We start from the raw sequence: 20,780 nt of genomic DNA on the forward strand, positions 1-20,780 counted from the left end.
TAGCCACCTATTTTCATTATGTGCCATATGGAGTTTTGTGTTCCTTATATGGCAATATTGAGCGAAAAATAAAAACGTTATGTCTTAGAGGAAGGGGAGGAAAAAACAAAAACGAAAAATGAAAAATTACTGGGGGGGGGGGAGGAGTGAAATGGAATCTGCCACCAGGTTGTAAAGTGAGGACAGCAAGCTGCGGGGGTTAAAAAATAAAAAGCATCTGTGCTTCTCTTATCAGTGTGTGCATTTTCTTACATAAACTAAAGGGTTTATTACCCTGTGATTAACATTGCAGGACTAGAAACTCATGTGCACAACAGTCTGACATGCCCCCTGCTGTGATTGACACCTCAGAATGGCTATTGAGAGTCTGATGTGGGCGGGTGCAGCTCTGCTGTGTTCCTGAATCTAAATTCTTTGATTATTTCACAAAGGTTGCACCGAAGTAATCTATGTAATACACCATTAGATTCACAATCTTTTTTCCTACATTATGTTGCTGTCAGATGAGGTAGCAAAAACCTGCTGACAGAATCCCTGTAAGAGCTGCTCACACCACCAAATATATCAGATTAGTGCTATGCTATTAAATAGCACTCAGACCAATATATAGTGGGGCAGTGCTGATGAGTGTTTGTTTTTTTACTCATGCCAATCAATTGAGCATGAGAAAATAATTGCAGCTTGCTGCAATTTGTAGGAAAAATTGGATACCACTCAAATATTCAAGTCTATGGGTGCGAGGAAGTCATCTGACTGCGCTCAGAGGACATGATTTTCGTGGACTCACAGAATGGAGGAATTTTGTTCTCCATCCTCTCCTCACATTCTGCTACGCTGCTCTTATCGAAGAGAATCAGATCACACTCTGCTGGCATTCAAACAAGATTCGTATCAGAGTTTGATCAGAGTGCCATTGGCGTAATCAACCAGATTCTCTTGGATGAGACCTATGGTTGTGCGACCCTGGCCTAAAGAAAGAAGGAACTGCAACTAGTAATTCTATAAAACAATTATAGCAATTCTATTGTAAAACCCTTATAACACATATTGCTTAACATGACTCAACATATATTTTAACATTTTGCTACCTCAGGAAATATAAACATTATAAGTAACTTAGAAAACAGCTATAAAGGCAGCCCAGGACCATTGCATGATACCATTAGGGTACGTGTCCACGATCAGGCTTCACAACATTTTGGACGCAGCATGTTACAGCTGCGTCCAAAACGCGGTGATGTACAGTACAAGCACAGTGGATGGCGTTTCTAGAAATCTACTGCCCACTGTGCGTGTACGGCCCGCAGCATAACATGACCTGAGGTGCACCTTTCCGAGCCGCAAGCATGTCAATTCTTTGCTGCGGAGACACAAGAGAAAAGAAGAGACACCATAACTGCCCGAGCCCGGATCGTGGGCATGAGCAGCTCTGGTCTCCTGCAGAGGAGACTCATCGCCCCGCAGGTCAGGACCTGCCACATGGTCACGTACCCTTAGGCGATCAGGGCTATATAGTTCAAACTTGACATATGTTTTGTTTGACAAAAAGAATAGTAAAGTGAACTATTCAAAACAATGATAGCATTTATATTGTAGAGCACATGACATATTGAAAAGAGTGCGTCAAGTGGTAAGGTGCTTCCCAGAAAACAATAAGCAAGAAAGCTTGTAGATAGCCTCCCCTTACCGGGTGGCACCACCAAAACACACTAGAAACTGGAGAACAGTTCACTTGAGACTTTAAGAATAGAGACACAGGCTTGAAATATTGCACAACTATTTAGAAGGCAGAGTTGGGTGCGACACTGGTCTTATTTCTCAGCTATTTACTCTCACTTCGTCTTTCCACTATCTCCTGTAAATTATCATTTTCTCTCTAGCCACCTCTGCCTTCCCTATAATCCTATGATGGGTCTGCCGACACAAAAAAACTCCTCCCGCCAGTGTATCTGAGTACTGAATTTGGCTGGCTTCTCACACAAGCAGCCAGCGGCATCTTGTGCTTAGCTTCTCACACTTCAGACACTTCATGGGCCATAACTGAAACCAGTCTAGCATGTCACTCCCTTTGCCTCTCCAAAAGATCAATATTTCACTTGCAGGTATACTTTCTCTGCAACTGAACTCACTACTAAGCTAGGAAGCACTCCACTTCGCTCTTCATCTTTTGCACACACTTTGCAAGCAAAGCTGAACAGTCTCCTCTTCATATTCTTCACCCACATGGACTCAGGGGTGGCTCACTGTCCTCCATTCCTACAGGCAGGTTGCTTCCCTAGGTTAGGGCCAATATAGATGGACTATTTTCAATTCTGACTGACTTGAACTCCTTTGTCCCTCTTTTTTTTGGTAAGTGTACTGTTCTCATACTTTTTGTGAGTCTACCAGAGTGCTGGTAGTGTGAAGTGGTCATATAAAGGGCAAGACGTTTTGCGACATTAGGTCTTTCATTTGATACCTTAAAGGGAACCTGTCAGGTGCAATATACACCCAGAACCACGAGCAGTTCTGGGTGTATATTGCTGATCCCTGCCTAACTGTCCCTGTATACACTAGCCTAGATAAAAGGATCTTTAGAAAACTTTTATCTAAAGATCTTATATCGTATGCTAATGAGCGAGGGCAGTAGCCCCAAGGGCGTTGCTTCCCTTGCTAGACGCCCCCATTAGCATGTTAGTACGCCCCTGTGGGCATGCTAACATACTAATGAATGTGCAGTGTCAGACGATGATCTTACTCACCTCTCCGCTGCCATCATCGCTTGATGCTGGATTTCGGCGCAGTGAGCATGACCGCGGAGTTTGGGTCATGCAGAGTATGAAGCCAGGTGCACGTGTTCTGGCTTCAAACTGAAGTAGTGCGCATGACCGAACATCCGGGGTCATGCGCACTGAGCTGAAATCCAACATCAAGCGGTGATGGATACAATTTTAATAGAAATGAAGGGGAATGTGTCTTTACATCCAGTCATACTTATAGAAATTATCTGACCAGTGAAATCCCCTTAGTTTTGGATTCCTAGTGACAGGACAAACTCGCACGCGGTGGCCCTTGAAAAAGGTACCCGAAACGTACATCGGGCGTGGACCCTGGACCACCTCCCCAATTACCTGAACCCTTGGGTATGTAATTCATAATAATACTGCTCGCATTCCATACTATGGATAGCTTTAGTACCGGTATGCTGAGGGAATCACCTTACTCTTTACACCTTGGCTTTTGGCGGTGGGGGGAATTTCATTGCCTATGCCTGGGAGATATAACTGGATATTAAGGTCCAATACGGTTTTAGGCAGAATTAGCCTTTTTTATCGTTCCAGGCATAGCGTTTGTAACCTTTCTGGTCCTGTTCCCCACGTAGTGAGGTTTTCATATGTCCTCTTATTTAATGTTACAAGGATGGGGAGTTTGCATTTTTGCACTTCCTTTTAACTTGTTTGTTATTGTTAATAAAATGTTTGGATAGTAATTTACTCCATTGTGTGGTCTCACATTTTTGAAGAGATCAAGCGGTGATGGCGGCGGAGAAGTGAGTGAGATCATCCTGTGACGATGCACACTCATTAGCATATTAGCACACCCACAGCGGCGTACTAAGATGCTAATGGGGGCGACTAGCAAGGGAAGCAACGCCCTTGGGGCTAGTGACCTTGCTCATTAGCATATGATAAAAGATCTTTAGAAACCCTTTTTCTAAAGATCTCTTTATCTATGCTAGTGTGACGTCCTGGCAAAACCAGGTAGTCACAAAAGTGTCCACCCTCCTTGATACCACCAAAAACCTACACCCAGGTACAACTCACAGCCATTAAAGCCTAGCCACCCCCTCATGATAATAAGAAAACACCAGTGGGTGGGATCAGGCGGATGAGAACGCCCACCTAGGGGTCCTGAGGTGTCAGGGACGGGAACACGACAGTCAATTCTGGGTTGAAGGGAACAGTTCTGACAGTTGAAGCTGACAGTTCAAGTGTAGTTGAGTGGAAGTGAAGTACAGACTGAGGAGTGTAGTCAGGGGTAGGGGCCCTTGGACTACCCGGCTAGGTGGCAGACAGGAAACAGGGCCTCAGGCGATGGAGATCCGGTCGCGGGAGACCTTAAGTGGACCGGGGCAGGGTTGTAGCCCGCCGGTGCCGACAGCGGGAATCTGGTCCGGAGGCCGTGCACAGACGGGTACCTGGACCCTAGGACGAGAAAGGTTGCAAGCCCCCTTGTTAATCAACCAGCAGAGGACAAGGTTTCAGGCCTTGTTCTCCAGAAGCCTAGAGAGCGAAATGGAAGCCCACCACGGGGAATAGGGTGTCCGTCAGAACCCACAGAAATCCCAAAGGTCAGATTTCACAGGCCACAGCTCCCAAACATACACAGTACCGGGAGTGGACTTCCCCGTTCCATATGGAGTTGTCCCAGAGAAGACAGAAACACAGAGTGCAGGAGGAAGGGACACCTGTTTGCTACACCTGAGTGTGGGACCCGAATACACCCCCTAACGGCGACCGGTCACTGGCAACTTGGTTTACCACTGGACTTGTGTGTGATTACTGAACAGGTTTACCACTTTCAAAGAGTGAGGAACAGAGAGTTGGGATTGTTGTCTCCCTGTTGCGGGGAGATCCCCAGTCCTAGGCCTTCTCTCTGCTGATCGACTCTCCATCATTACGATCGGTGGATGAGTTTTTTGCAACTTCAGCCTTGATGTATGGAGACCCTGATGGTGTCATGGAGTCTAAACTCCGAAGGCTCTGGCAGGGGCCGTAGCCAGCCGAGGAGTATTGCTCAAAGATCTGGAGGTGGGCCACTGACACCCAGTGGAATGACCCAGCCCTTAGGAGTAATTTCTGTGAAGGGTTGTTGTGGAGACACGGGGCTCAGTGGGTGCTCTCGTCCACTAAAACCCGCCACCTTTAGAAAGACAGCGTGGCTCAGGGCTCATCCCAACCGAACGCCGGCCTCCTTAACCATGGGCGTAACACTACTCAGACAACACAGGGTGAGGGAACCACAATAATTAGACTTTATTGGATCCCCAAAATATTAACGGCACATAACACAACCAGCAAAACACACAAATGTAACAGGCAACAGAGTCTCACCCTTCTGCTGGCTCACCAGGGATTAGAATGTCCTTGCCTCAGAGGTTCCAGGGCCGCTTACTCCAATCCAGCAGCACCCCGCTTTTGGCGGGCACCCACCGAGAAAGGAATAATGCCAGATTTAGGAAGCTGGCTGAGGTCTGCAAAGTCTGTAACAGGTGACTGAACTGTCCCAACCTGAGTGTCCTCCTTAGGTAGTCCTGGTATGATGATACAATCCTGGCAGCCGGAGTAGAAATCCCTAGGCTGTGGATATGGTCTCTAATCGGAACCGGAGTCCCTAGATTGAAGCCATAAGATATCCTGATCCTCTAGTCAGCTCCTAAGAGCCTAGACTGGATCATCAGCATCCATCAACAACCTGGTGGCTTAAAGAAGTCCCTTTTATAGCCACAGCCTTCCACTTGGATACACTGCGTCCTCATCGATTGGTTGGACAAGAGCGCCTCTCCCATTGGATGAATCTCAAGCTGCATGGACAATGTTCATCCAAATGAGGTCTACAGAAAGACTGAGGGTATACATGGAGTCTGCAAGTCACAGACTCAACAATGGCTACTAAGGTAATCACATTAGCAATACACAACTACAATACAATGGTTACTGGAAAAGTCTGGAGAACAATACGTCTGGCTTTCAGTGGCCAACACAATTACATTGAGTCAACAAGAGTCTTGTAAAAACAATGAGGGACTTCTCCCCCCGTCTATAAGCAATCTATCATGCTGTCTAGCTGAATTTTAAGAAACTTTAACCCATGAGAGTCCATGTCGTCTCAGTTGTTAGCTAAGCTTAGGGGCTCTCTAGTAGAATGATCTGCCCTGGAGACGCTGGAGGCTGCCATAGCCCTTGCAATTCGAATGGATCGACACCTCAGCGAGAGACATTCTAGGACCCTGACTCATGTCGTTCTCCCCAGGGAGGAGTTTCCACTGGTGCAAGCAGACAAACCCATGCAATTGGGGGGAACCTGTCCTCAAACTGAGTTGCTTGCAGTTCGTTGTGGGTCTGGGTCTTGTTTTTACTGTGAGGACAAGGGTCATCACATCAGGGCCTTTCCTATAAGAAGCCCAGTTCATTGGGCAATAAGCCAAGTCCATCTGGCAACAAGCTGTGTCCTCCTGGTCGGGTGGAGGGAAACGACCAGGCTGTGTACATATCCTTCATCTATACATCTCAGTTCACCATTACAGCAGAGGTGATTATAGGTGGAAAAACTGAAACGATCTCTGTGCTGGTGGACAGCAGAGCCGGTGCCAATTTGGTGGATTCTTGCTTTGCTCAGACTCTTGGTGTAACGCGTAGTGCACTGGCAAGATCCATTCCCATCCACGCTATTGTCTCAGCTCCACTCAGCCAGAAAGAGTTCACACATACCGTGCCTAATATCAACCTACGGCTGGGTTCAGTTCATAATAAACTTCTGCCCTGTTATGTCTTGGTGGGTCTGCCCACTCCCATCGTGTTTGGTCTTCCCTGGTTGAAGAGGCATAACCCTGTGATTGACTGGCAGTCAGGGGAAGTAGTCAGCTGGGGCAGTTTCTGAGAAACTAGGTGTCTGTATGCTACTATCTCTGCGTTACTTATTCCACCACCCTGTCTGTCAGTAGTTACCATCAAGTTATCCAGGAAAAGACATGGTGTGCTACCCCCACCTCAAGGGAAGAGTAGACCTCAGTGTGGTCTCGGGAGAAGTGATTGTGGGAGTGTTGTAGTTTCCACTAAGTGTGCGGTACCAGAGCAAAAGAAGTTGAATGGATTGAAAGACTCTTCTCTGTTTTCGGTTCAGTCCGGAGTGTTTCCTCTATTACCAGGTGCACATGTAGAAATAAACATTCAGGTCCACACCTGTCTAAGAATGACTATGTGTGGGTGTCCACTAAAACATCAAATAGAATTGAGTGTCTGGGGCTCTAGGTGCAAGGTTTATCGGTCCCTTTAGGGCTACTAACACACTTAATCCTATTGCTGTATGTCTGAAGCTTCCCCCAGCACTTAACACCCATGACATAATCCACAGGTCCTTGCTACGGACGTGTGTATTGTATCATACTGGTAACCAGAGTGATCTGTTCACATTTGAGGTGGGTGACGTTACCAGTCATGAGAGTCCAGAGACCTCTCAATAAAGGGAGGGTACTGTCACGGTTGTCTCCTTGTTTTTGGAGAATAGTGTCAGCTTGAGGACTTATCTCTATCTGGGACTCTGCATTTAAACTGTTTCATTTCTTTTTGTACTGAAGTAGTTAAATGTCAGTTTTTCTGTCAGCAGCTGCAGTTTAGGTCAGCTGCACCTGATCTGAAGACACACCCCCTTGTGCTTAAATAGCAAGGTTTCCCAACAAGCTTTGCCGAATATACAAAGCCATTTGTAAGGAAGCTACCTTGGTGGAAGGAAGCTGCTGTGGAGTCTCCAGGAGTCATATCCTCTCCATTTTGGTTATTTATCCCCTGCCTCTCTTACCCTCTTGTCTCTTTAGTGCAGCGGTGGGTCTAATGAACCTCACTGCCTCTCACTAGTCAGGGCCTCTATAGGGTTTCTCAGGGACCCAGTGTTCTGCTTTGCGACAGTTGCGGAGACTGTATAGGGACTGGCTAGAAGAGTAGAGACAGCTGCAAGTGAGGATAGGAGGTGCCCACCTACCCTCTCACTAGTCCCAGGGCTCATCATTGTTATTGTGTTCTCATTGTTCCCCCCTTGTCTGTGGTGCTTTTCAGGTGTGCTTTTGTTATGCGTCAAACCTCGGTTGGTCAGTGCACTAGGCACGCGTGTTGCAGCTACTTGATAACCCAGCAAATACCTCTGACATCATCAACAAAGGACTTTTAAGGCCCCGTTACATACAACGACATCGCTAACGAGATGTCGTTGTGGTCACGGAATTCGTGACGCACATCCGGCCTTGTTAGTGACGTCGTTGCATGTGATACATACGAGCGACCGCTAACGATGTAAAATACTCACCAAATCGTTGATTGTTGATACATCCTCCATTTCCCAAATGTCGTTGCTCGTGCAGGACGCAGGTTGTTCATCGTTCCTGAGGCAGCACACATCGCTACGTGTGACATCCCAGGAACGACGAATAACACCGTACCTGCGTCCTGCCGGCAACGAGGTGGGCGTGACTTTCTGCGGATGCTCTCCGCTCCTCCACTTCTATTGGATGCCTGCCGTGTGACGTCGCTGTGACACTGCACGAACCGCCCCCTTAGAAAAGAGACTGTTCACCGGCCAGCGAACAGCCTCTTTTCTAAGGCGCCGGTTCGTGCAGCGTCACAGCGACGTCGCTAGGAAGGTAAGTTTGTATGACAGCTCCCAGCGATATTGTGCGCCATAGGCAGCGATTTGCCCGTGACTCACAAACGACGTGGGCGGGTGCTTTCACGAGCGACATCGCTAGCGATGTCACTGTGTGTAAAGCCCCCTTTAGACTTGCTCAGGCAGTAAACCGTAAAGGAGGCTTTACATGCTGCGACATCGCTAATGATTTATCCTCTGTTCATGTTGTTAGTGACACACATTCGGCGTCCTTAGCGACATCGCAACGTGTGACACGTACGAGCGATCTTAAACGATCGCAAAACAGGCAAAAATCGTTGGTTTTGGAGAGGTCGTCCTAAAACCAAATATCGTTGCCTGTTTATTAGCGATGTTGTTCCTCGTTCCTGTGGCATCACACATCGCTATGTGTGACACCGCAGGAGCGACGAACATCCCCTTACCTCCGTCCACCGGCAATGAGGAAGGAAGGAAGTGCGTGTGACGCTGCCGTAGCGATAATGTTCGCTACAGCAGCGATCACACAATATCGCACGTATGACGGGGCGGGTGCTATCGAGCTCCACATCGCTAGCCGATGCTAGCGATATCGCAGCATGTAAAGCCCCCTTAAGTGTTCACCCAAACCAATTATGCACAGTCAGCAAAGTCCTGTAGAGTTCAGCATGTAACAAATGCCAACAGACCATAATATATATAAGTAGGTGGTGGACCTATGTTCAGCCCTCTTGCAGCATATCACTAATGTTTTTTTTCATCCAGATCACTGAAAATACATGTCAATTTTTCTACCTCGGGACATATAAACAGCCTTAAAAAAAGATCAAAAAATTGAGTTACAAGTTGACCCATTAATTGTCTACGAGTGGTTTATATATGTAGCGTTTTACAATTACTGCGGATATTTCTGAATATTAAGAAGATCATTTATATTCCTTATGTAGGTAGTTAAAGCCGACATGAATCCATCTGTGTAATATCTGTGTGAGGTATCCGTCTGCATTTTATGCTTCTCTTTGAGAAATGTGATGAACGGAGATGTAACTGCCGGATATAGAGGAAATAATGAAGATAAGGATTTATTGCTTTCATGCTGCTCCTGCCTGGTAATGTCTTGGAGAAAGAAGTGCTGCCTGCCTGCTTTCTTTTTACCCTGAGGATTCTGTGAAAACAACATTCACTGCTGATGATTCAGAGCCATAGAAAAATCGCTCAGAGGGTTATGTTTAGAAACCCTATTATCATCCTTTTAAAAGCAAATTTTGGATTTTATAATACTTGGGTCCCAGTGTGGGAACCAAAAGGAGTTTCCAAAGTTCATTGTTTTGCTAGAGCTCGCACTTAAGAAAAGCAAATGTGGAGATGCAGTTTTTAAAACAAATGATGACTACAGGGTATATATTATCCAAAATAAAATTCAGCTGCTAAATGGCAGCATGACCTGCATAGCGGAGTCAGGGTCACCACATAACAATGCCCGGGTTATAAAAGCAACAAAATGAAACAGGAGATCAAATGATAAAAAATGGAATCCACAATAACTAATGGCATGACCTTGTTTTTAGGATAGATTGGTTTATTGGACACAGATGACGTTACTTGTGTGTCTTTTCATGATCTCTTTAGATATAGCTACTTGCCAAAGGCATCCAGGCTATTAAATGGAGTCTATAAGGCTAGTTTCACACTTGCGTTGAACGGCATCCGTTGCATTGCGTTTTGTGACGGATGCAACGGATGCGTTGCATATAGTGGCACAACGGATGCAACGGATCGTACAAAATGATGCAATCCGTTATAGTTTTTTTTTCTTGACTTTACACATCTGGGCAGTTGTGTAAAGACGGTTGCGTTAATGGAATCTGTCAAATGACGGATTCTAACGGAATCCTCCACCATATACATCCATTATAAAACCAACGGATGCCAACGGATTCCTGCAGGTTGTGTTTTTTTTGCCGCTCCGCCAATCGCAGAAAAACGCTACATGCAGCATTCCATCCACCAGGCGGATGCAACGCAGTGTCGGTTGACGGATGCAACGCAAGACCATCCGTTGCTATCCGTAGCTAATAGAAGTCTATGAGGAAGAAAATGGTTAACGTAATTCCTCAAGGCGGCGGATAGCAACGGATGCCATTCAATGCAAGTGTGAAACTAACCTTAGCAGGTTTTTGCTATGTAGTCTAAGTACAGCCTGAGTGTCATGGGTGTGTCACGGTTGACAGACAGTCATGTGGTGTTTGGCTATAGAAGGTCACAGCGTTTGGCTTCACAAACTGCTCCCTGGTCTTCTTTCATTACTGCTTGGTTTTCATCCCTTTCCCTTTAGGAACTTGGGGTGTTGTGCAGCCTGTCAGCTGCTGTTCATCAATACATTCCTTGTCTATATATATACGTTCACTTCCTATTAGAAGGAATCTTTATTTATATAGCGCTCTCATATTCTGCAGCACTTTACATACATCAGCAACACCGTACCCATTGGGGCTCACAATCTAAAGTCGGTCCTGGTGATATTTGATATATCTATATCATATGACGCCTCCATTGTAAGCAGGCGGTTTGCATACATCAGGAGAATCTTGGTGGTTGCTGCAGCTTCTTTCCCTGAGACACTTAGAGATATCTGTAAGTTGTTTGTGATTTCCCCTTGTTTGTTATCCCTGAGTGTCCTTTAGTGCTTAGTGGGGTTGATAAAGAGCTCATCCCACCTGCTCCCTACCTAGGGTCCAGATGAGGGTCCGCCTAGGGTCAGGTATCTGACTTGGCGCATAGGTGCGGGACCTATCTAGGGCGGTAAGGGAACCCAGAGGCCAGTGGTAGCCTTGGTCAGGGGTCACCATCTCCCCCTTCCCTAGATACAGGTTTTCCCTTCCATTTCCTTTCGCTGTTCACTTGGTACTTCCCCGTATCTAGCGTGACAATGGGGTAGGGGTTAACCCCTTCACCCCACGACGATTTTCTGTTTTTCATTTTTTTTCTCACCTTCTTCCAATAGATATAACTTTTTTTTATTTTTCCGTCAATATAGCCATATAAGGGCTTGTTTTTTGTGGGGTGAGTTGTACTTTTAAATGACCCCATTCATTTTGCCTCATATTTTACTGAAAAATGGGGAAAAAATTTCCAAGTACAGTGAAATTGCAAAAAAGTGCAATTGTTTTTTTGAGTTTTTTTTACTTACTATGTTCACTATATGGTAAAACTGATGTGGGATTTTGATTCCCCAGATCGGTACGAGTTCACAGATACCAAACATGTATAGCTTTACTTTTAGCTAAGTGATAAAACATTTTTCAGAAGACTGTACAAAAAAGATTTGCGCCTTTGGCGCCATTTTCCGAGACCCGTAACTTTCTCAGTTGGAGGGATCTGGTGCTCACTAATGGCTTATGTTTTTCATCTTGATCTGTCATTTTTAATCATACCATTTTTGCATAGATGTGATGTTTTGATCTCCTGTTATTGCAATTTATTGCAATATTGCGTCGACCAAAAAAACGTAATTTTGGCATTTGGAATTTGTTCTGACTATGCCTTTTAAACAAAATAAACCCCAAAACCTCAAAGCACCAATAACACACTGTTAAAAATTAGCTTTTCAAAATAGTAACAGGGTAAATTGAAAACAAAACTGTTTGGGGGCGCCCAAAACAGTTACGGTGTCATACCCTCCATTGATAGGTAGGGACCTCCAGGGCCTATTAGGGGTACTTTGCATGCTACGACATCGCTAGCCGATGTTTGCGATGCCGAGCGCGATAGTACCCGCCCCATCGCACATGCGATATCTTGTGATAGCTGCCGTAGCGAACATTATCGCTACGGCAGCTTCACACGCACTTACCTGCCCTGCGACGTCACTCTGGCCGGCGACCCGCCTCCTTCCTAAGGGGGCGGGTCGTGCGGCATCACAGCGACGTCACACGGCAGGTGGCCAATAGAAGCGGAGGGGCGGAGATGAGCGGGACGTAACATCCCGCCCACCTCCTTCCTTCCACATTGCCAGTGGAGGCAGGTAAGGGGATGTTCTTCGCTCCTGCGGCTTCACACACAGCGATGTGTGCTGTCGCAGGAACGAGGAACAACATCGTATCTCCTATTGGTGCGACATTATGAAAATGTCCGACACTACACAGATCACCGATTTACGACGCTTTTGCGATCGTTTATCGGCGCATCTAGGCTTTACACGTTGCGACGTCGTTACCGGTGCCGGATGTGCGTCATTTTCGATTTGACCCCGACGATATCGCAGTAGCGATGTCGCAACGTGCAAAGTACCCCTTAGGGTCAGGGTTTGAGGATTCCTTTAACAATATTGCGTCTTATGACAGTGGTACCGCCTATTCTGAAAACTGTTTAGTAATACTATTTTTTCAGTGGCAGCACAGGGATAGACTAGTGTCATTTGACGTATAGTGTCCTTCCCTTGTTGCTGCCTTATTGTTATTGTATATTATGAACTAAGTGCGTCCCCCTGATCAATTTAGGTGTTTTGTTTTCAAGATTTACCCTGTTACTATTTTGCTGACTATGCCTTTTACCAATCAGATTAATTTATTTTATATTTTGATAGATCGGGCATTTCTGAACTCAGCGATACCAAATATGTGTATTTTTTATTATTATTGTTTTATTCTCTATGGGACAAAAAGGGGGTCATTTGAACTTTGAGGTTTTTTTTTAATTTTTTAAAACTATTTTTTTTTTCATTTTTAATTTATTTTACTAGTTCCCTTAGTGGACTTTATACTTATAGTGTCCGAACACTTGTATTGATCAGTGCAATGCTTCAGTATCGTCCGATTCATACGCTCATGTGAGCGTACCCTAATTGAAAGATTGACCCCTGTTCTGTGATTTAGAGACACTCTTGGTTTTGGCATAAAAATACCACTGAAATATTGAGCAAAATTACTATTGTCTGAATGAGGCCTTAACCCCGTAATTTTGTCTCACGTACAAGTGCATAAGGCTGGAGTATGAACAGGTAAAATGTCTATTTAGAGTAGCAGGATGGTAGGTCCTGTGGAATTAATTCCTCCTCTGGGTCCTAGGAACTCCAGTCTGACACTGACTGCGGGTAATCCTCCATCATTAGGCATCAGACAGACCAGAGATAGGCTGCAAGACGATATGCCCATCCTTAGAGGGTTTTTTAATGGGCGTCATGTAGTGCTCCATATGTCCTACAGCCAGTGGTGTAACTAGAGTTTGATGGACCCTGGTGCAAAATTTGGACTGGGGCTCCCCCTCCACGTACACCGAAACTTGGGGTATGGGATAATGACACTGACACTCGGGGTACACGATAATGACGCTGACACTTGGCTTTTACCCACAGCACCCAGGTTTCCCATGATCTGAAATCCCTCTATCAGCACCCTGCTTTCCCATGTTCTGATATTCATCTTGTCCTCGGCACCCAGCTTTCCCATGCTCTGCTATACATCTTTCCCTCAGCACCCAGCTTTCCCATATCAGAGCATGGGAAAGCTGGGTGCTGAGAGAAGATGTATAGCTGTATAACAGAGTACGGGAAAGCTGGGTGCTGAGGGAAAGAGCCTTTTCCCTCAGCACAAAGCATTCCCATCCCATGCTTGTATCTTTGTCCCCCCTCATAGTTCTCCAAATACTATAATGGCTCCCACATAGCCTTCCATATAGTATAAATGGTCCCACATAACCCTTAATATATTAGAATGCACCTCCATAGTCCTCCATGTATTGTAATGCATTTCCCATAGTTCTCCATCTATTATACTGCACCACATAGTCCTCCATATATTATAATGCACCCTCATAGTCCTCCATGTATAAAGTAGCCTTCATAGCCCTCCAATTATTATAATAAATTTCCCATAGTTCTCCATGTATTATAATTCACCCCATAGTTCTCCATATAATATACTGCACCACATAGTCCTCCATGTTTTATGACGCACCCCCATAGTTCATGTATAAGGTAGCCTCCATAGTCCTCCATATATTATAATGTAGCCCCCATAGTCCTTTATGTATTATAATGCAGCCCAATAAATCTTCATATTGTTTTATGCAGCCCCATACTCCTCCATGTATAACGCATCCTTATATTCCATGTATAAGGTGTCCTTCATTTTGTATTATGCAGCCCCATACTCCTCCATGGCACGGGGGAAGAATGATGATGCATAGAGCGGCACCGGTCGCTCTATGCAATATCATAACAGTGTGCGATGACGGGGGCTCGGGGCTGCTGCCGCTGACAACAGGCAGGTGGGCCCGGTGTCAGCGGCGGCAACCGGGTGATATAGTGGCCGCGTGGTCTGTGGCAGAACAGCACAGCACATCTCTCACAGAAAGGAGCTGGCTGCTGATCCACTGGGCGGCAGCGGGCCCCTAACCCCCCGGGCCCGGTCGCTGCGACCGCGGTAGTTACGCCACTGCTTACAGCAGATGCCAGCTTTTTACAGCACAGTAGACAACACATTTACTGCCCTATTTACACTGGACAGTTTGAGGTTATTTTATACTTTCTTCAGTTTTGCATCCACTTTGTCTAAAAAATACATTCCGTAAAAAAGGCTAAGGCTATGTTCCCACGCTGCCGAAAATTTGCGGAAATTGTCGTGATTTTTTTGCGGAAATTCCGTTGATTTCTCAAAAATCCGCAGTACAGCGAGTGCCCAGCCATTTTTATGCCATTTTGGAAGTGCTACGCCCATGCTGCATTTTTTTACGCAGCGGAAATAATGCGGATTTCCCTGCGGAAAAATATGCAGCATGTCAATTATTCCTGCAGATTTTTCCGCACGATCCTATACTTGCCTGCTTTGATTGAAGATACAGGAGTCACTTCCTTCGGTGCAGAGGAGAGTAGTGGAGCCAGGAGCAGGAGGTGGGCGGGGCCTGCACAAGCTCCGGTCATGTGACAGCCGGAGCTAGTTCAGACCTGCCCACCTTCTCCTGCGAAGTACAGACAGACATGGCCAGAAAGAGAAGTGCTGCGTGATGGAGGTAAGTATGAACTCCCCGATCACTCCAGCACTTGTTATGCATTGAGGATGCAGTGCCGAAGCCATGGTACTGTATCCTCAATGCAGAATGACCGCAGCATATCCGCAGGACATTCCGCAATACATCCGCAGCACAAAACAGACAAAGTTGTGCTGCGGTTTTCTGGGAGCTCCTGCGGAATGTCCTGCGGATATATCCCCAGGACACTTTCCCCGTGGGCACATAGCCTTAAGGGTACTTTACACACTGCGATATCGGTACCGATATCGCTAGCGAACATACCCACCCCCGTCTGTTGTGTGTCACGGGCAAATCGCTGCCCGTGGCGCACAACATCGCTAACACCCGTCACACGGACTTACCTTCCCTGCGACGTCGCTCTGGCCAGCGATCCGCCTCCTTTCTAAGGGGGCGGTTCGTGCGGCGTCACAGCGACGTCATATGGCATCCATCCAATAGTAGAGGAGGGGCAGAGATGAGCGGGCGGAATATCCTACCCACTCTCTTCCTTCCTCATTGCTGGTGGATGCAGGTAAGGAGATGTTCGTCATTCCTGCGGTGTCACAGATAGCGATGTGTGGTGCCGCAGGAACGCCGAACAACATCGTACCTGCAGCAGCAACAATATTTGGGAAAGGAACGACGTGTCAACGAGCAATGATTTTTCATGTTTTTGCGCTCATTGATCGTTGCTCCTTGGTGTCACACGCTGCGATGTCGCTAACGGCGCTAGATGTGCGTCACTAAAGACGTGACTCCGACAATATATCGTTAGCGATGTCACAGCGTGTAAAGCACCCTTTAGGCTAATTGCAGAAAAGCACAATGAATTATTATTATTATTATTATTATTTATTATTATAGCGCCATTTATTCCATGGCGCTTTACAAGTGAAAGAGGGTATACGTACAACAATCATTAACAGTACAAGACAGACTGGTATAGGAGGAGAGAGGACCCTGCCCGCGAGGGCTCACAGTCTACAGGGAATGGGTGATGGTACAATAGGTGAGGACAGAGCTGTTACTTTACTTCAGGAGATTGGGCGGTTGGACGAGGATTTGTAGCAGTATTACGGGCACAAAAATCCATCTACACCATGCGTATGCAATGGCATCCAATTATCAATTCATCTTGTTATTTACAAGCGCTGTTTTATGCAAATGTACGTTATCCTAAATGATTAAACCCAGCATACAATGCCGGCATCAGGAAAGAAACAAGCAAAAAGGGCAACGAAGGTCCTAGCCGATGGGAACATTAACAATTATATTTTCTGTTTCACAAGAATATAGTCACATTCGGATGGGAAAATGGATACCAGGAAAAATCTGTGATAAATCTCTGCTCATTATCCACCTACCTTATTTTTCTGGCTGCTACTTTTCTGCTCTTCCAGTTTAGGGGCCTAAAATATGGTAAAAACAGATTGAAAAAAATATTATTTAAGTAGAAAAACATAGAATATTTAGATATAAACAGTATGGCTTATATTATCCTAAAAGTAAAGAACATGAGCATAGCAATGAAGGGGCTCGATGGCACGAGCCAGGTGGGTGCATAGGAGGTATGCCACTTGTAAGCTGTGGTTGGTTCACAGTGCACGGTGGGGAAATATTTTTTGAACAGTATATTCACATAAAGAACCCAAAACTAATTACTGAACTAACATAATTTGAAGATTGCAAGTTTAAGTTTTCTGCAGCTTGTCTTCTGTATATAAAAGGCTGAAGGTAGACTTTATCCACCAACTTTCCAACTGTTGATCTTAGGTTGGGCACAATACTCCTATTCTCCATTGCTCTTTTGTAATATATAACTCTATGTGTGATTGAATTTTATTGGCGGAGCATGGCCGTACAACAGGTAGATGATGATGTGACATACAGTATCTTCCAAAAGTATTTACCCCCTTGGCATTTTTCATGTTTTGCTACCTCACAACCTGGAATATCACTGTTTTTCACGGTTTGCATCAGTTGATGTAAAGAACATGCCTACAACTGTGAACATTTGGTTTTCTTTTTATTGTGAAGCAAACAACAAATAGGAAAAAAAAACTGAAAACGTCAGTGTGAATAACTATTCACCCCCCTAAAGTCAGTACTTTGTAGAGCCTCCTTTTGCGGAATTACAGCTGCAAGTTGCTTTGGATAAGTCTCGATGAGCTTTCGACATTTTGCAACTGGGGTTTTTACCCATTCCTCAAGGCAAAACTGCTCCAGCTCCTTCAAGTTAGATGCTTTCCTCTAGTGAACAGCGATCACCAAGTCTTACCACAGATTCTCAATTGGATTCATGTCTGGGCCACTCCAATACATTTACACATCTCCCCTTAAATCACTTGAGTGTTGCTTTAGCAGTATGCTTTGGGTCATTGCTTGTTAGAAGGTGAACCAATGTACCAGACTCAAATGACTGACCGAATGAAACAGGTTTTGAGCAAGAATATCCCTGTATTTTTGCCCAATCCATCTTCCCCTCAACTCAGACCAGTTTCCCTGTACCTGCTGCTGAAAAACATCCCCACAGCATGATACTGCCACCACCATGTTTCACTGAGGGGATGGTGTTCTTGGGGTGATGAGCTGTGTTGGTTTGGCGCCTGACATAGCATTTATCTTGGCCAAAAAGTTACATTTTGGTCTCATCTGACCACAGCACCTTCCTCCATAGATTTGGGGAGTCTCAAAACGAGTCTTCCAATTTATGGCTGTAAGTAAAAGCTCATTTTAAGCCACTCTTCCATAAAGGCCAGCTCCAAAGGATCATGAGAGATTGAGATTTTTTTTAGAACCCAACCCTGACTTCTACTTATACAACTTTGTCTCTGACTTGTTTGGAAATCTCTTTGGTCTTCATGGTGTTGTTTGGTTAGTGGTGCCTTTTGCTTTATGGTGTTTCAACCACTATGGCCTTCTAAAAAGGAGTGTATATACTGACAGATTATGTGACACGCAGATTGCACTCAGGTGGACGTCCTTTCACTAAGCATGTGACTTATGAAGGTAATTGCTTGCAGCATAATTTTTTAGGGGGTTCATAGCAAAAGGGGTGAACACATATGCACATGACAATTTTTATTTATTTTATCCCATACATTTAATTTTTTGCCTATATTTTTCACAATTCACTTCCACAACTTAAGACTATTTAGTGCTGATGCACCACACACAAATCATATTACATAAATATTTAATCATAGGTTATAATATAACACAATAGGTAAAAAGCCAAGGGGGTGAATACTTTCACAAGGCACTGTATGTGTGTTTCTAGTCCTTGCATGGTTTTATGTCTATATTTTATTTGTCTGTCCATTCATTTGCATTCTGTGTGTGCCATGTGTCTGTGAGGAATGCTGTGTCATGTAATGCTGCAACAGACACTGCAACATCGCAAAGGACATCGCTGTAACGTCACCGGTTTTGTGACGTAACAGCGACCTCCCTAAGTCTCTGCTAAGTCGCTGGTGAGCTGTCAAACAGGCAAACCTGGCCAACAACTCAACAGCGATCCGGACCTGCAGAAGCGACCTAGCTGGTTGTTGGGGACGTTGATAAGCAGCCTTTTGAAAGGGAAGTTGCTAACAAAGTCGCTGCAAAGTCTTCACACACTGAAACTTCATGCTGCACAGCGGGAAACAAAGGACCTAGGAATGGTCCTGAACGATTTGTAACGATTACAACTTCACAGCAGGGGCCGGGTCGCTGATAGGTTTCACACACTGCAACATCGCAAACAACATCGCTATTGCGTCACAAAACCGGTGATGTTACAGCGATGTCGTTTGAGATGTTGCAGTGTGTAAACCCAGCTTTAATGTCTGTTTTACAGGAAAGAGATCAAGGCTGGGAGACAGTGTGAGTGACAGAGGTTATTTGGGAGCCATCTTCTCTTCATTCATAGCCTGCTGTGGAGTGCCTGTGCAGTGAGGAAGGGATATATTTGTGAGCAGAGGATAAATCTTGAACTGTTTCCTACACTAGGCTGCAGAGAGTAGATTGTCTCTGCAAATGTCCCTGGTGTAGGAGACCAGCAAAAGAGAGGCGGGAGAGATCGGCCTGCTAGAGAGTGTTCGCCTGAAATTAGGTAGCTGTAGGGGAGTGCAGCCACTACTAATGATGTTGCTTTACTGTGACTTTATGACTTTGTTGTACTGTGACTTTAAGTAACTGGCTCCCCTGCCGAGCACAATAAAATGGCCTGCATCTCCCCTGCTTCTGTGTGTTTGTTTGGTCTGCCCTGAGAAAAGTGCAGGGAGAAGCAGGAAGTGGCAGAGAGTGTGAGAGAGTTCCAGGACCTGCAGAGGTATGCACACAGGAGACTTGGTATCCGGCCTGCTAGAAGACCTCGCCTGATAAGCCCAGCTGCCTAGTGAATCATGAGAAGAGAAGTCCGGCATCACCCTCCTGGAGCGAAGTGTGCACCACCGTACCATCAAGCCTCAGAGCTGACCGGTCCTGCGGACAGTGCTGTTGGTGTTTGACAGGGTGTAGCGGTTAGGGAACCATAATAGGCCTCCGTAGTCAGAGTGTGGTATTCGAACGGTCCCTTTAGGAGAGACCAGTTAGGATAGAGGACAGAGCAGGATTGTGTAGTGTTGAATATATGCATATCACTGTACTGCTATTGGGGGGTGCTACTGCTATGGACAATAAGAAACACGCTGCCACTTTAAGAGACAGAAACCTCCCCGTGTTGAGGGGTAATGGAATGTTCTGCTCCCCCTGCAGAAAGTGTGCTAATGGACAGCTCGAGTGTAAGAAGAGAAGTGTGAGTTTCTGTTTTGCTTTTAGAAGCGTGTGAAGGAACACACAGCCGGTGTGTCTCGGAGGATTGGAGTTTTTCTTCTGAATCGAGAGAGAGACTTGCAGATAACAGGGAACAAGCGAGGAATCTGAAGCAAGAAGAAGATTTTGATCTCCTTAACCCGGCCCAGGAGAAGTGCGCACCTTCAGATGAGACTGCTGTTGGGGGGCCCCCGGGACTGGATCCACGTCCCCAGCATCACTGTGAGTTGAATATTGTGCACATACTAGGGGCTAAAGTAGGCTTCAGTAGGTAGAACACGGCATCCGTGTAGCCTGTTTAGCAGAAGCCAGAGAGGTTACGTGCAGAGTAGCATTGTACCTGACTGTTTTTGTGTTTCTTGAACTTGTAATAGTTGGAGCACCGTGCTATTGAGCGGACCAGCTAGAGAATACAAAAGTGTTGTTAAATCACGTTTTGCCACTGTATACCCCATGCCTGAACCTGCCTTCTCCACATCTTTCCCCGCCTGTTAATAAATACACCCTTGTTGTTCGCACCTCGTCTTGTGTACTGTAACCTACTCTGCACTGCGGTGGTCCTCTCGGCCATCGCTTCAAGTGGCGCTGCGAGCAGGGTACGGTCA

At 45.7% G+C, this 20,780-nt stretch overlaps 1 protein-coding gene across 9 annotated transcripts in view; it reads right to left on the reverse strand.

The window, feature by feature from the left end:
• Window positions 1–20,780, reverse strand: part of RAP1GAP2 (RAP1 GTPase activating protein 2) — a 1,154,914-nt gene that overhangs the window by 154,581 nt on the left and 979,553 nt on the right. For all 9 annotated transcript variants that reach the window (XM_075335284.1, XM_075335285.1, XM_075335283.1 and 6 more), the window contains one exon: window positions 16,746–16,790. In XM_075335284.1, coding sequence (XP_075191399.1) covers window positions 16,746–16,790 — 45 coding nt within the window. The remainder of the gene's footprint in view (window positions 1–16,745; window positions 16,791–20,780) is intronic.

The sequence above is a fragment of the Anomaloglossus baeobatrachus genome, chromosome 2 (assembly GCF_048569485.1).
Source record: "Anomaloglossus baeobatrachus isolate aAnoBae1 chromosome 2, aAnoBae1.hap1, whole genome shotgun sequence".
NCBI lineage: Eukaryota > Metazoa > Chordata > Amphibia > Anura > Aromobatidae > Anomaloglossus > Anomaloglossus baeobatrachus.